The following is a 15,639-nucleotide window of genomic DNA, read 5'->3' as shown; positions in this document are numbered from 1 at the left end:
TCCCCATCCAGGCACTGATCTGGTCCAGACTTGTATCCCTTCAGGAAGCAGTGGCTTCCTTTATTTGTGCAAACATATCTGGTAGGTTTTATTCTGCTGAGAAATATTAAGCTTCTGGTGGGCGAGGCACATTTTTATCTTGTTTGAACTGAGCCAAGTCTTGTAGGACGATGACTGGCCCTGCTAGAAGTTCAACCCTAGATCTTTTGGCCTATTATTTCCATCTTCTGGGCTCTTTGAAAGTTGCTTTGCCAGTCAGTAAGTGGCCAGGGAACTTCCCTGTTCTTCTTTTTTAAAATAAAAAAAAAATTATTAAAGATTTCTTAGTTTACAAAAATAAGTGCATTGTCTCTTTTTTCAAGTTGCGTTTTCTACAGATCAGTTTCGTTTGTTGTGAGACATTAGTGTTACATGCAGTGTTCGGTTAGGAAGAAAAGGGGGGAAGGGGGGGGAATGGACAAACTAGGGAGTACCCAAATGCTCTGGCTAATACACCACCATTTAAAAATGCCCTGTTAAACAATCCAGTACTGTAGTAAAATCAGCAGCAACTAGGCCCTCGACAACTTTCCTGTTTTGAGGTTGAGGCTTCGTATTTCCCTGCCAGAAACAAAGTCTCTCCAAAGTAGCAAGAAAGTGGGATCATCGTCTTCTTCCTCGTTCAGTGCCTCATATGCCTGAGAGAACTGCGCTCAGTTCAAACAAGATAAAAATGTAGCCTCGCCCAGCTGTGGCCTGGTCAGGAGTCTCAGCTGAGCGTCTTAGCGAACGAACGAAACAAAACAAACTGGCCACCGAGTCTCTTTTGTCGAGCCACGCTCCCCTCCCTTCTCCCCAAACACCGAAGCCGAGGACTTTTTTTCGGTTGCTTGTTGCTAAAGCGGCGGCTGCAGGAAGAGGAGGGACCTAGCGGTGCCTGGCTTTTGGCACCACCGGGGGGGGGGGTGGCCGTCGGAAAAGCTGCTTCATAGCCGTCCCGGACCCTGCCCGCTTCGCTCGCCTTCCCCCTGGCGGGAGTTATTATTGCCTCGTCCTCGCGCCGCAGAGGACGTGAGAGGGAAACAAACACACACTCCTGTCAACATGTCCCAGCCGCAGAAAGACAGGAAAACTCCCGCCAAAGAAGGCAGACCCGTAAGTAACGGCGAGGGCGGAGAGGAAGGCGAGCGAGCGGACGGCCTGGGAGCGAGTCTGTCAGACGAAGCTCCCCTCGGTTTTTGTTTTTTTGTTTTGTTTTGTTTTGTGAGTGTGTTTGCCGCGGGGCAAAAGGCTGAGGCAGAGAAGCAGGCTGGGGGGCTGAGGAATGTGCCCCCCGGCGCCCTGTGGGGCTGACGCAGAAGGAAAGGAGACAAGCGAGAGCAGTGGGTGGGGCAGGGTGGGGCGAGGCGGCGGCAGAGGCACAAGTGAGGGAGCTCTGTACGCGCGCGCGCAAGGTTGGCGCAACTCGCCCGTTGCCCCTTCAGACGCAGCCTCTGAGGGAGAGCGTAGGCCAGGGAGTCTGCCCCACACTCGCCCCCAGGAACATGGCAGTCCTGAGAGAGGGTGACAGTTCCCTTCTTCTTCCTAGTGGGGCGTATTTTGGAGAGGTCCGCCCACCACCAGACGGCTAATGTTCTCGCTCCCGCCCCGGGAAGAGACGCAACGCGTGTCTTATCTGCGCGTCTCGACTCAGGGCTAGAGGTCCGGGCAGAGTTCGGCAGAGTTGCCACCCGCGAGGGATTGTGGGGAGGGAGACTGGCGGCGCGAGTAAGCGGTCTTCCTCCCCGCCGTATCATGGCCGGTGGAGATTAAAGCTCAGGGCGCCTCCCTTAGGCTCTGGGTGTGTGAGGCTCGCTCGGTGACTAACAATTTCTGGACAACTTCCAGAGGGGGTAGCCCTTGTTAGTCTGTTGAGGCGGTGACAATGACTGCATTGTGCCATTAAAAAAACAGGAACAATTCGGTTCCAATCTCTGTTGGAAGGCACTCTGTATGTGCTCAGAGGCATTTGTCATCAGCACATCATGTGTTCCAGGACCAAACACGGGCCCTGAAAATGTGTTGCTGGCTGTAAGCAAGCTTAGTTGGTAGAGCATGAGAGACTTAATCTCAGGGTTGTGGGTTCAAGTCCCACTTTAGGTGAAAGATTCCTGTATTGCAGGGAGTTGGACTAGATGATCCTTGTCGTCCCAACTCTACAAATCTATGGTGGGTGGTGTAAGCAGCTTTCTAGGATCCCTCCAGACCATATGTATTTTGCATTCAAGCACATTCATGAGATTCAGACACCAGTTAAAGAAGATTGAATGTCCCTGTTGTCCTAGTGCAACAAAACTACTTAAAAAAAAGTTTCAGAGGTTAGGAAACTGATAGGGTACTACACTGAACTGAAATGTGTGGAATGATTAACAGGAAGAAATCCTCCACAAGCAAATCAGGGTGGATGTTCATTGTCATGAAACCTCTGCATAAACAAATCAGAATGAATGCTCTATTAAAAAAACCTGGTATAGTCCAAGTGCCACAAAAGTTTTGGGAAAGCAGATTAGGGTGAATGTTCAATAAATAAGTGATCTGGAGGAGTCCCTAAAGCGGGAGAGACAGGAATCCAATCAAAGCCTAAGGAGTTGGGGCAAGAGATTGTCCAGGGCATTTTCTCCAAGAAATAAAGGGATATGAAATGTCTTGGGCAATAACTCTTCACTTTCAAAACAACCAAGGAGACCTTAAAGTTTAGAGCTGCTCCTCCTATAACCAAGGAAGGGCTGTAGCTCAGGGGTAGAACATCTGGCTTTGCATGTAGAACAGGCATAGGCGAACTCGGCCCTCCATATGTTTTGGGACTACAACTCACATCATCCCTAGCTAACAGGACCAGTGGTCAGGGATGATGGGAATTGTAGTCCCAAAACATATGGAGGGCCGAGTTTGGGGAATGCCTGGTTAAGACCCTGAAGAGGTTCTGCCAACAGTGCTGAGCTGCATGGACCAATGGTCTGAGTCAGAGCCTGCTTAGACCATTATTGTTAAGACAAGCCTATTCAGACAAGCTGATGTTCTTCAACCTTTTTTTACCCTTATTTTTAATTATTTTAACATTGTTCTAATGGTCTATTTCTTGTAAACCACCTAGTGGCTTTATTGCAATCAAGTCATACATAAATTCTGTTAAATAACTTTTTTTAATAGAAAAATAAGCAAGGCAGCTGCTTGTGTTTCTGTGGAACAGTAGGTGGCAGCCTGGTGTAGCTCACTTTAATTTGAGACCAGTGTCTAATCTAATGCCACAGCTCAGTCCCGGCCCTTCCCTGTCTGCAATAAAGCCAATCCTCAGCATTCCCCTCTCTGCCAACCTCCCCCTACCGAGTTCTGCAGTTGCCAGCTGGTATGAACTGTCCTTCTCTTTCTCATAATGCCCCCTCCTTTATTTTGTCCATATTATTAATTGCAATGCGCCCTCACCCCATGGGGGGGATAAAGCACTTGGGGACAATGTTGCAGTGAGGTTAAACCCAACCTACTTTAGAGTAAGTGACCTGACCCTTTCCCCTCCAAGAGCATCTGAACGCTATAAAAACCCTCCCTCCACACACTAAAAGCATTTCATTTCATTTAGCCAGAATTTATTGGGGGGGGATTTATGTTAGAGGGGACAGAACCGATCTTTATTTAAGTGTTTTTATTTATTTACTTGATGGGGGGCAGACGCCCCCCACTCCCCTGGCTATGTCCATGCCTCTGGCCATGTGCAGAGTGCCTTTCCTTAGTTCTGGGCTACCAACTACCCCATCCAACTGGGAAGCGGAAGTGGAACAGGGGAAGCTCTCCCTGGTAGTAGTCGGAGAAAAGGACAGAGCCATTTCCTTCCTCCTGAAAGAAATCTTTTTGGGAAGAGGAACAGGAAAAGTTGGGACCTGGCTGCCCACTATGAATTAGGTGAGGGGGCATGAAATCCTACCTCAGGCCATACTCAACATTTACAGTCCACACCATACATGGAAAGCGCCAACCCCAAAATTTCGGGAATGATTTGGTATTCTGGGCCTCTCTGTACTTCTGCTTAGTTTTATTTGGCATCTGTTCCTATGTTTTCTCGCGTTTTATTATGAATAAATAGGGTGTGTGTGTGTGTGTGGTTTGTACTTAGCCCAGGGGCTCAGACAGCAGTGCCAGCCCCCAAAGGAGTCCCACTCCAGGGATGGTTCTTGCCTTCAGGGTACAGAAGGCGAAAAGAGCCCGCCCTTGCTTGGCATGAGTCCAGTCCCGTTCCCCCGAAAAAACCCTATGCACTCCAAGCCCTCTGTGGGTTAACTGTGCACCGCAAAGCCCAAAGAAGCAGCCGCAACGGGCGCAAACACCCCCACCCCCGCCTCGCCCTTTCTGGCGTCACCGCCTGTGGAGGGGCGGGGCCGATGGCAACAAGGACAGGTCACGCCCCCTTTCTCCCCTCCGCCAACCTGCCCCGCCCTAGTAGAGGAAGCAATGCAATCCAGCCACTCGTGGCTGAGTTTGTGAGCGCGCAGTTGGTCTTACTGAAGCTGAAGTTTGGAGGGATCAATCGGAGAGGAGGAAGCAGGAACCCAGGATGGCGTTTGCAAGCTGGTGGTATGCGACGGTAAATAAGAGCGATGGATGTACTGTGATTGTTTGCTGTGGGTTTGTGCTTGTCTTTTCTTTTCCTTTTTGGTCTTCACGCTGCTGCCTGTGTATAGATTTTGTCAGGGAGTGTCAGTCATCATGGGCAATTGTGTAGATAAAGAGTGAATGGAGTGGAAAGCTCAGCTGGAGAGCTTAAGTGCACACCTATGGGCAGGTTACTCCAGGTATGCGTTTCCCCACAGAACAGGAAACTTCACCCACTTATGGTATGCGGAGGAGAGTAGCTGGCCCGTTCTCGCAGGATTCCATTGCAGCATTTTTCGCTTTAAAACGTGGGAAGCTTTTGGAGCGTCACAACAGAGGGAAAGTGGAAGTGGTTTGGAAGACCTGGGGAATAAATCGTTTGTGCATGGTGTTGTTGTTTTTTGGCTTGGAATGTAATAAAGTAGACCATGGACAATTTGTTTAGTAGGCTACAGTACTTCCTCATGCTTGTCAAGAATGATCTGTTGGCACTCATTACATTGGATGGTTTGAGAAAATGACATATGAATCTTTTAGGAAATTATTGGCAGTTTCAGGATTTTTAATGTGTGCTAATATAGTGACAAGTCAGGCTTTAATATTCCTTCTCATTATGGAGACTAAACATACAACCCACAGCTAATTAAAATTAATGACAGGTCTTCTAAGCATGCTGTCCTAAGTACACTTACCTGAGCGTAAATGCCATGGAATTCAGTTGGATGTTCTTCTGAGTAGACATGGTTAGGATTGTAGTGGAACTTTTGTGGCTGTATTATTGCAAAGTTTTTAAGATTTTTTTTTAAAAAAAAATCAGTCCCCCCACCCCACCCTCAGTTAGCAATGTTTCTAATTGGAAAAGGAATTTAATTGGAAAAGGTTCATTTTTCTGATGCTAAAATAACTGTAGTACTGCATTATTGGAAAAGAGTTTAGCATTTCACTAAAAAAAAAAAAGTTCCTGGCTTTAAGAGCTTTACTTTTTAATGGTATTTCTGGCTTGAGGGCACCTCCTAAAATAAATCATGACTGTTTGAAGTTTGACAGTTCCCATCACACAAGATCATCTCAAGTAAACCTGCAATTACTTAAAAAAAAAGAAACCAAAACAGCCATCCCTTCAATTTGCTGACCTTGAAAATTCTAGTGGATAGTTGCAAAATTGCAGAAAAGGGGTGGGGGTGGAATAATACACCCTGGGAGATCTGTGGGCAGAAGCAGGTAGCTAAATTCATACAGTGATAGTTATCTGGATCCCAATTGACTGACAGTCTGTCAATGTCTTGATAGAAATGCAGTAGAGCCACTAGACTCAATATAAGGAAACGTGGTGGTATAAATATTCTAAACAAATAGGTAATGCATGGTTACAGGTAGGTAGCCGTGTTGGTCTGGATCGAAGTAAAATAAAATAAATTCCTTCAGTAGCACCTTAAAGACCAACTAAGTTTTTATTTTGGTATGAGCTTTCGTGTGCATGCACACTTCTTCAGATACAGTGAAATGGAAGTTTCCAGGCAATTATGTAGAGAAGGGGTGGGGAGGGGTGGGGATGGGGAGGGGGGATCACTCAGAAGGGTGGTGGAAATGGGTGATTGACTGACTGATAGCTGTTGATGACCGCAAACGACTGCAAATGGTTTTGCATGAAAAAGCAAGGGTTGAGATGGCTGAAGATCGCTTATCATGTATAATGAGATAAGAATCCGATATCTCTGTTCAAACCAGGTCCCTCCATGGTTTTGAGCTTGGTGATAAGTTGCAATTCAGCAACTTCTCTTTCCAGTCTATTTCTGAAATTCTTTTGTAGTAAGACAGCTACTTTGAGATCTTGTATAGAATGTCCTGGGAGATTGAAGTGTTCTCCTACTGGTTTTTCTGTCTTCTGGTTCCTGATGTCAGATTTATGTCCATTTATCCTTTGGCGTAGGGTTTGGCCTGTTTGTCCAATATAGAGAGCTGAAGGGCACTGTTGGCATTTGATGGCATACACAATGTTAGAGGATGAGCAATTAAATAGTCCTGAGATGGTATGTTGGATGTTGTTGGGGCCAGTAATGGTGTTGTCTGGGTGTATGTGGCAGCAAAGTTGGCATCTGGGTTTATTGCAGGCTCTGGTACCAGTGTCCATGTTAAGTCTGGTGGTTGTATTATTGTGGGTGAGGAGTTGTTTAAGATTGGGTGGCTGTCTGTAGGCAATGAAAGGTCTTCCTCCCAGAGCTTGTAATGCATGTAACTGGTTGTGTGCAGCTGCAGGTGAGTTGTGGCCACATGTAAGAGGCTACAGTGGGGATTGGTTTGGTTGGAGAACAAAATATGTGCCCAGCACTGGAACCATAATTGAGAAATAAAAGCAATTGACTGCATTACTCAACACAGATGCTTTTGTAGCACAGTTCTTACTCAGAAGTAAGACCTATTCAATTCCGTTGGGGCTTAATCCCATTTCTGGATCAAGACTGCAGCCCTAACCTCCTTTACCTGGGAGCAAGCCCCAATGAATTCCATAGGACTTACTTGTGAGTAGACATGTTTAGGATTTGATTGCAAGTCCTGCTGATTAAGGTAATTTGGGATTGGACTGCAGATTTAGTAACTTTATCCGATTTCGTGCAAAATATTCAAATACTGATTTCCACAGGATGTTTTTGGGAGGGTTCCCATGACCCACAAGCTATATCTGGCCTATTGCTTAATTTTATCTGGACTTCGGTTTCCATCTTTGGAAACGCAGAATTGGCCAGCTATCTGCTAGCCCAGTTTGTACTTTGAAATCTCTCCTCAGGTCGTAGGTTGGCCAGCCTTCCTCCTGAGAAAGGATGGATTTGAAAGCAGAGACCAGATTGGCTAACAGCTGGCCCAGTGCATGCTTTGAAACATACACCAGGCAGCAACTCAGCATTAGACCGCCTTCCACCTGAAGGGAGCTTTGAAAGAAATCTCTGGTTTATAGCATGGGCATAGCCAAGGTTTTTGCTGGGGAGGGCAGGCTTTTGTTAGGGGGAGGAAAACCTCAGTTAAGTATTTTTATTTAGTGGGGGTCAGCTGCCCCTGCCCCACTCCTTATAGCAGGACTGACCCACACATTCAGTTTGGAATGCACTAAGAGGAAAGAAAAAAGATCCCCCATTGCTAGAGGGAATTGATTAGGATATGCATACTTTAAATTCAATTAATATAAATTTTCTTTCTCAGTGTTTTATCTTAACATCTGAATCAATTAGCTGCTATTAGCAGGTGTAGATGAAAGGTACTTGGTATTCTTAATTAGACTTGGGAATTCAAGTAGAAGTGTAATGAAGCAGCTGTGGATTGTCTTGTACAGATTGTGCTTATGGGCATGTTGATGGTAAGAACCACCCAGGGAGTCTTTGTGCATAAGAGGAGTTGAACCCAATGCCTCTTGTTAGCTCTAAATTCTCCAGGCAAGCACCTGAAGTAAACAATCATCTTTCTTGCATGTTCTGGAATATTATTTTCAGGAAAACAATATAAACTTTGGGCTTCTAGTTTTGCAATCAACATGTCTTTAAATGAAACACAGTACATTTAAATGAATACACAGTACAGTGGTACCGCGGTTTACAAACTTAATCCATTCTGGAAGTCCATTCTTAAACCAAACTGTTCTTAAACCAAGGTGCACTTTGAGGCCTCCTGCTGCCAGTGCCCTTCCACCATTCGGATTCTGTTCTTAGACCAAGGTAAAGTTCTCAAACCAAGACACTTTTTCCAGTTTTGCGGAGTTTGTAAACCAAATCAATCTTAAACCGGACTCTTCTTAAACCGAGGTACCACTGCATTCTCCAAGGTTTGGCACATTGTGACTGGCTTGCTACTGTGCCAAAGACCTCCAATCATTCTCTTTATCTTACTTGTTCCTCAGTTATGAGGAATGACATAACTTGAAAGTTTAGCATCCTAGTATATAGGCGTGCTCTGGTCCCTGGGGTCACGAAGAGTCGGACACGACTAAACGACTAAACAACAACATGTAAAACAAAGGTCTCTTTAGTCCTAACTGGCTTCCAGTGATACCACTGAAAACCAAACATTGTGCCAGCAATCCAAAGGTAAAGGTACCCCTGACCATTAGGTCCAGTCGCAGATGACTCTGGGGTTGCGGTGCTCATCTCGCTTTACTGGCCGAGGGAGCCGGTGTACAGCTTCCAGGTCATGTGGCCAGCACGACTAAGCTGCTTCTGGCGAACCAGAGCAGTGCACGGAAATGCTGTTTACCTTCCCGCTGGAGCAGTACCTATTTATCTACTTGCACTTTGATGTGCTTTCAAATTGCTAGGTGGGCAGGAGTAGGGACCTAGCAATGGGAGCTCACCCCGTCATGGGGATTCGAACCGCCGACCTTCTGATCAGCAAGCCCTAGGCTCTGTGGTTTAGACCACAGGTAAATGAACATTAAAGTGTCTGACCAAGACATTAAATTCAGGTAATCATGGGTGCTCAAGATTGTATTAAGATCTTGTGCCTAAATCTACTTCAGCAGCATAATGTTAATTGCAGGGATGAAATGTAGGCCAGTACAGGGCCATTCCTGCTGGTAGGTAGGGTAGAGTGGCTCTCTCCTGTGGCTGATGCTGTGTGTGTGTGTCACATGGCTGCCCTACACCCTCCCCCAACTAGCCTGTTGTCCTCAAGCATGGTGTAGTATGCTGTCCCATTGCCAATCACATGCAAGTGCAGTTGGCACCTCTATACTGAATAAAGACACACCAATGTTGTTTTCATTGAGCAGCAAAATAGTCTTGGGGTGGCCCTGCTGCACATATGGTTTGTGTGTCAAACAACCACACATTCCAACAGGGTTGTGACAGATATTAAATGCAAAAGTGATAAAATGAACAAGATGAGACACACACACACCCCCGGGCATAAACACCCAAACTCTCATGTTTCATATAAAGGAATCTGTGGTTCTCCAGAAGTTGTTATCTCAATGAAAAAGCAGGTGTGTCTTCCTGCATGTTTTGAAGAGGGAAGGCTGCTCAGGTGCCATGAGTGACCTGATGGAATTTTCTCTTGTGGTTGCAGCATTTCTGGCATCCTATTGTGCAAAGTGCAAGTTACAATTGTTATGTATGTATCTTAATTATTTTGTGAGCTAAGAAAAATATTATCTTGTATTTTTAAATAGCTGTGTGTTATATCCTGGCCAAATAGAAACATTGCATGGCTACATAATGGCAAATGTGTGCTATACCAAATACAGTATCTGAAAATTATTGCTACATATGAGTCAACGAAGGATGCACTCAATCATGAAAAAGTGAATGACTGGCAAAGTTTCTTTGTATTCTACTAAATAGCGCACTAAGATACAAAATTGCCATATTGTGCCTTCTGTTAGTTTGCAAGCAACTTTGTAACAGCTGCACATTTAACAGATATTGCTTTTATTTCTTTATTTTATAGTTTTGTAAGCTCCCTTTTGATCCCTCCCTCAAAATTTTCCAATCTATCCACAATTTATTTATTTATTTAAAATATCACTAGGGCTGGAAATAGAGAGAATAAAATATTTTGTTAGGATCCAAGCCAATGTTCTGTAATTAGGCTTCTATGAACAGAAAAAAACACACCATCTATAGGAGTGTATGGGAGAGACATTGATTTCCTCCCGCAGCACTGCTCGTTCTGCTCCAGGGGGTCCCCGAACTCTTTGGAGCAGATTTCTAGGGGGTACAAGTGCCTGAAGGAAGCCTCCCTGCTTCCACTGGCAGGAGCACAATGTGAGCGAAACTCTACTCAGGAAGCTCCTGTCATCAGAAGCAAAAGCAGGATCTCAACCATAGATTTTGTGGAATGAGAAGGCTGTCCATGGACCCGACTTCTGATAAAGATGTTCAGCGTTGTGGGTGAGGTAATACTTTATGTACAGTGTCCATTGACATTTGAACTTTCCTTCATCTCTTGATGTGGGACACTTCTCTTTCAACAAACCTTCAAAGCTGAGTTTGTTTTCTCATTTGGCATCCGTATTGGATTGCAGTTGTTGTTTTTGTTGTTTTATATTGTAAATGTTTTATGTGTAAATTGGTTTTTTTTTTGTTCAAGATGCCTCATAGGAAGTGATTTATAAATCTGTTGTTGTTGTTGTTAACATTCCATCACCAGGGAAGTCTTCAGGTATCTGCTCCAAAGATAATAGAAGTCAATGACAGAAATCTTGAACATGTTCCAAATACATTTTGGCTTCTGTCTTTACGGAAGTCTGTACCTTCCAGTTTATGAGGCTCACCTTGACTGATCAAGGAGTCGGAGCTGACAGGTGTGGCCATGAAAGAACATGCTTTTATGGCATTTCAAGTCTGCTTCATTGAACACTATTGTTCAAGCTTGTGAAGAAAATTGAAAATGCTGTTCACTGGAATGTTGTGTTCAATAGCTTATCCAACTTTAGCCTCTCGGAGTTTTCTTTTGATTTGCTGTGGTTTTACAAGCCAAGAAATTACTTTTACTCCTTAGACTGTTAATAGCTCTCCATTTATTTGGGTATGCTAAGAAAGTGTGGTTCTAGTTATCAGGTACTACTTTGGGTACAGTAATAACATCAAAAGCCAGATAAATGTTGGACTTTGGATTTGTGCCGCCGCCTTTGCATTGATTCTCCACCCAAAGAAAATACAGGTTCACGTTTCAAAATTATGTGACTGAATGCAGCACATTACTATAACTGTATGCTGCTCTTTAGATAGAAATCTTACTTACATTGGTGGGAAAGCTGTGTCTACATCTGTGACAATGTATGACTCTTTAGAATTTTTATAGCTGGATCATAGTGATGTAGAATGACTGACTTAGGGCTACTTCACACAGGCATCTCCAGCAGTTATTGACTGTAGTGTCATGTAATGACTTGGATTTATGAATGAGCCACCACAGACTCATCACCAATAATAGACCCATCACCTAAGGCTCACTCTAAGTGCAGTTGTCTCATTTAGTTCAGTTGTCTCATTTAGAGGCATCAAATGCTAACATATCAAGTGGTGTATATGTGAACAAGCATCACAAAATAGTTCCTTAAATGAAAAGCTCTCTAGGGAAGCATGGTGCACTGGAAGAGGAAGTGAATATGTTTCTCACGTAAGAGCCAAAGTAGCATTGTGATTATACTATAAGACTAGTAGACGGAAGACCAAGGTTCAAATACTGGGTCAACCGTGAAGCTTACTGGAGCAGCTTGCCCAAGGTCATGCAATATATTCCACTGATGTAGTGAGGATAAAGCTGTAGGGATCATACAACGTATTGTTCTTGTTGGGTAAATATGCAATAAAACAAGATGTGGGGGTATATAGAAGTAGCAGCAATGGATGGCATAGATCTTGGATATACCAACTGGAATTCTTGGTTGGATGGGTTTGTGTGCGTGCAGAAGATCAAGTATGTTTATGGCATGATTTCACAAAGTTTTAAAAGTGCTAGTTCAAAAGTAAATGCAAATACCTTGTGAAATATTAATACCCAAAATAGTGTGCTTTATAGAGGCGTATACATGCTGCAAGCTATTTCCTCCTTTTAATTAGAGCATTAGGTGCTGGTTTAGCTGATTAGAGAGTTAAGCACATAATTCCTGAAATGTGTGCTTGGCAGTACTGTAAATGCATTCATGCAAGGGGAGATACTATCTCCTGTGGGATGAAGTCTCCATTATATGCACAGGTCAGTGGAAGTGACACAATATAAAGCACTCCGTGGTTATACATTTTGTGTTATAGAAATGCTGCATCTTATACACTGTATCCTATATCATCCTCGGCACCAGAACAGTTACAGGGCAAATACAGTGCAATTTATTTGCAAGATTGCAAATGGTATACGTGTAAAGTGTACAGTACAATTTTTTGTAGAACTGCAGTTTGTTGGACTGATATGGTAGATTAGTATGATTGTTTTTGCTGTCAGGTAGCTTCCTTATTCAAATGAAGCTACATCACAAAGGATGTGCAATGGGGTTGAGCAGCAGCACCTTTCGTTCAGTAGGGATGAGATGAAGTAAAGGTAAAATTTGGGGGAAGATCCAAGGTTGGCAGCAGAGGCCGTGCTGGTGTGCACACACCAGTGGGCTGCTACCAACCTAACTCTTCTTTAATCTTGCTGCCACTGCACCTGTCCCATCCCTCTCCAGGTGGGCAAGCAGCAGTGCCACACTGTGGCTCCCCTGTGCATCACCTCTGGGTCACACGGTGGATGTGCCTGCTTAGTTAGGATGTACATATGTGCCTGTTGATTATCTTAATGTGTGAGCTGCCTCATACAGGTTAAGAGGACCTTTCAAGTATCCTGGTTGGTTCCATGCCGTATAAGTTGGGAATAGGGAGCCTGAGGTTCTCCAGAAGTTGTTGGGCCTTCAACTTGCATCAGCCTCAATCTGCATGGACAGTGATCAGGGATGATGGGGAGTTGTCGCTCAACAACTTTTGGAGACACACAACTGTCATCATGCCTGACCACTGGCCATGCAGAACTACAATTCCCCATCATCACTGATGTAAGCCTCTAGGGGTCATGACCAGTGGTTTCTACAGTGCCTTCACACCATCCCTGCACTCCTCCCTTTTTGGCACACCATGATTGAATAATTTTAAACTAGTTACAGTTTCCTGTTATTTCCCACCTAGGAGACTAGGGGTACCAGGATTTTGAGTGAATTTGGATCTTAAACCAATTTAAAACTGTATTTTCAGATTCTGACTTGTTCAAAACATAGTGATCATAGGCTTTAGATTCACATGGTATAGAAAGGGATATTTCTCTGCAAGAAATAGAAGTCCAATGTTTTAGTGGGTGTGGAGAGAACTAGGTTTGTACTTCATGGGTCATGGCCAATATCTTGGCTGTATCATTTGTTTGCTTTAATTTACAGTTTGTCTTTGTTTCCTACAGCGTGGGCCTAAAAATGCAAGTGGATCATCGGAAGATAAAAAAGGAGCAGAAGCAGTGGAGGTAATTATAAAGCATTATGTTTTTATTATTAGGATTATGTTACAGTAATGAATTTTAACCAAAATTATTGTGCTATTCAAGGCAGCTAACAAACTCAAAATGAATAAATAATTCCTATTTTCCTGTGTGCAATGACTTTTAATTGCTATTTTAAAAAATGTTTACAGGTGAAGGCTCTCACAGCGCACTGTTCACTTAGATTTTATGATTTGAAAATAGCAATGAATAATATTGCTTTGTTTGCCATAATTTAGAGGATCAAAGGAGTGATGAAGCACTACATAAATATTTGCAGCCCAATATCTGTAACTGAACCCAGTTGTAATTTCAATAGTGTGAGAAGGAAACAGTGTGGGGGAAAGCGAGGAAGCTGAGAGGTACAACAGAGCAAACTGCTTTGTTTAATGATTCCTACCTAGAGAGCTGTAACAGAATTCTCTCAGTTCAGAAGAGTAGCAATCTGACATTTCAGCCGCACCAGCCATCATGTCACCTAAATCTCTGAGACTTCCTGACTGAATAGCAATTTGCTTAGAATGTGATCTCTTCTGCCTTTCATTAGACAGATGAGTAGATATTGTATTGCCTGAAGAACAAGGGCTGCTGTAATGCATCTCCTCTGACTTTGTCAACTCAATCCTTTCATCGTCTAAGGTTTTTTTCAGCCTACCTGCATAAAGCAGGGTGTTGTGCTGTGTTGAATTCCGAGTTCCTGAAGACACAGAAACTGGAAATGCATGAATAACTCTTTATAGACAGTGGGTGGAATTGAACGTAGGGCTATGGCAATCTTTCAGTCAGTGTAAGCATTTTAGCTTGCCGAGCAGAACAGCCCCCCCTTCCTCCTTGCCTTTTCTGAGTGTGCTCCCAACTCCCTGAGCCAATTTGGGGTGTAGGGATGTAGGGATGAAGGGGGAAACCCATTGCACTAGTGGGAAGTCCTTGTGTGGACTTTCGTTGGCAGGACTCATTAGGTGAGTCCAGCGTAGTGGTGCTGTGGGTTAAACCACAGAGCCTAGGGCTTGCTGATCAGAAGGTTGGTGGTTCGAATCCCTGCAACGGGGTGAGCTCCCATTGCTTGGTCCCAGCTCCTGCCCACCTAGCAGTTCGAAAGCACATCAAAGTGCACGTAGATAAATAGGGACCGCTCTGGCGGGAAGGTAAACGGCGTTTCTGTGCGCTGCTCTGGTTCGCCAGAAGCAGCTTTGTCATACTGGCCACATGACCCAGAAGCTGTGTGCGGACAAATGCCGGCTCCCTCTACCTATAGAGCGAGATGAGCACTGCAACCCCAGAGTCGGACACGACTGGACCTGATGGTCGGGGCCCCTTTACCTTTATGTTTCCAGCTAAGTCATGCTCACAGTAGACCTGCAAGTCCACTGATTTCAATGGGTCAACCCAGTGTATGACTTAGGTGGATATGACTATTATGTTGGCATATCATGGATCAGCCATTGCATTGTATTTTTAAAGAAGAAAATCCTGAGAGCTTAATTATGAAAACAACTTGCATTTCCATTGTATTGAACATACATAAATATAAGAAAGCTATCAAACATTACTACTGTAGGAATCATTATTGGCCCTAATCCAGGGAGGAGAGACAACAGTAAAAGGCTACACAGCCACTGGAGACCTTCCACTCCTTGCTCTAAGATTAGTGTTCTCGGTTCAGGAACGGGCACCTTCAGCATCTTTCTAACTTAGCCATTTCTGCCTACCTTTTCTATCTCCTCATTCTGCACTGTCAAAGTGGAAAATCCACTGATAGGTGATATGTGCACAGAGTAGCAGTAATATATATGCATTGTACCGGTAGGTACTTCCTTTTCTGTATCAAGTTTTGAATGCTTTGCTTTGTACATTGCTTACTTTCAAGGAGGAGTCTGGCGCTATCTACTTGTCTGAATAACATGGGCAGTGCTATGTTTTTGCCTCCCGAACCAATCTTCCTTGCTTCATGCCAACCTTTACTCCTTGATTTGGAAACTGCACAATTTGTGGTTATGGTGGTGGGAGTAAAAGGGCAAAGCAATTCTGGTTGGAACATTTCTATTCCAGGGCCCT

The 15,639-nt window shown here is 44.2% G+C and overlaps 1 protein-coding gene across 13 annotated transcripts in view; it reads left to right on the top strand.

Moving 5' to 3' along the window:
• Positions 1–934: 934 nt before the first annotated feature.
• Positions 935–15,639, top strand: part of CAST (calpastatin) — a 61,705-nt gene continuing 47,000 nt past the window's right edge. For 9 of the 13 annotated variants that reach the window (XM_088652925.1, XM_088652924.1, XM_088652920.1 and 6 more), the window contains exons 1-2: positions 935–1,134; positions 13,510–13,569. In XM_088652925.1, coding sequence (XP_088509051.1) covers positions 1,084–1,134; positions 13,510–13,569 — 111 coding nt within the window. In that variant the 5' untranslated portion in view covers positions 935–1,083. Of the gene's footprint in view, positions 1,135–4,376; positions 4,595–13,509; positions 13,570–15,639 lie in introns of those variants that run through there. The other 4 variants (XM_088652922.1, XM_060280182.2, XM_035100171.3 and 1 more) reach the window with 3 other exon arrangements.

The sequence above is a fragment of the Zootoca vivipara genome, chromosome 10 (genome assembly GCF_965207765.1).
Source record: "Zootoca vivipara chromosome 10, rZooViv2.hap1.1, whole genome shotgun sequence".
Classification (NCBI taxonomy): Eukaryota; Metazoa; Chordata; class Lepidosauria; order Squamata; family Lacertidae; genus Zootoca; species Zootoca vivipara.
Note: the sequence above shows the minus strand (reverse complement) of the source record. Positions and strands in the feature narration are given on the sequence as shown.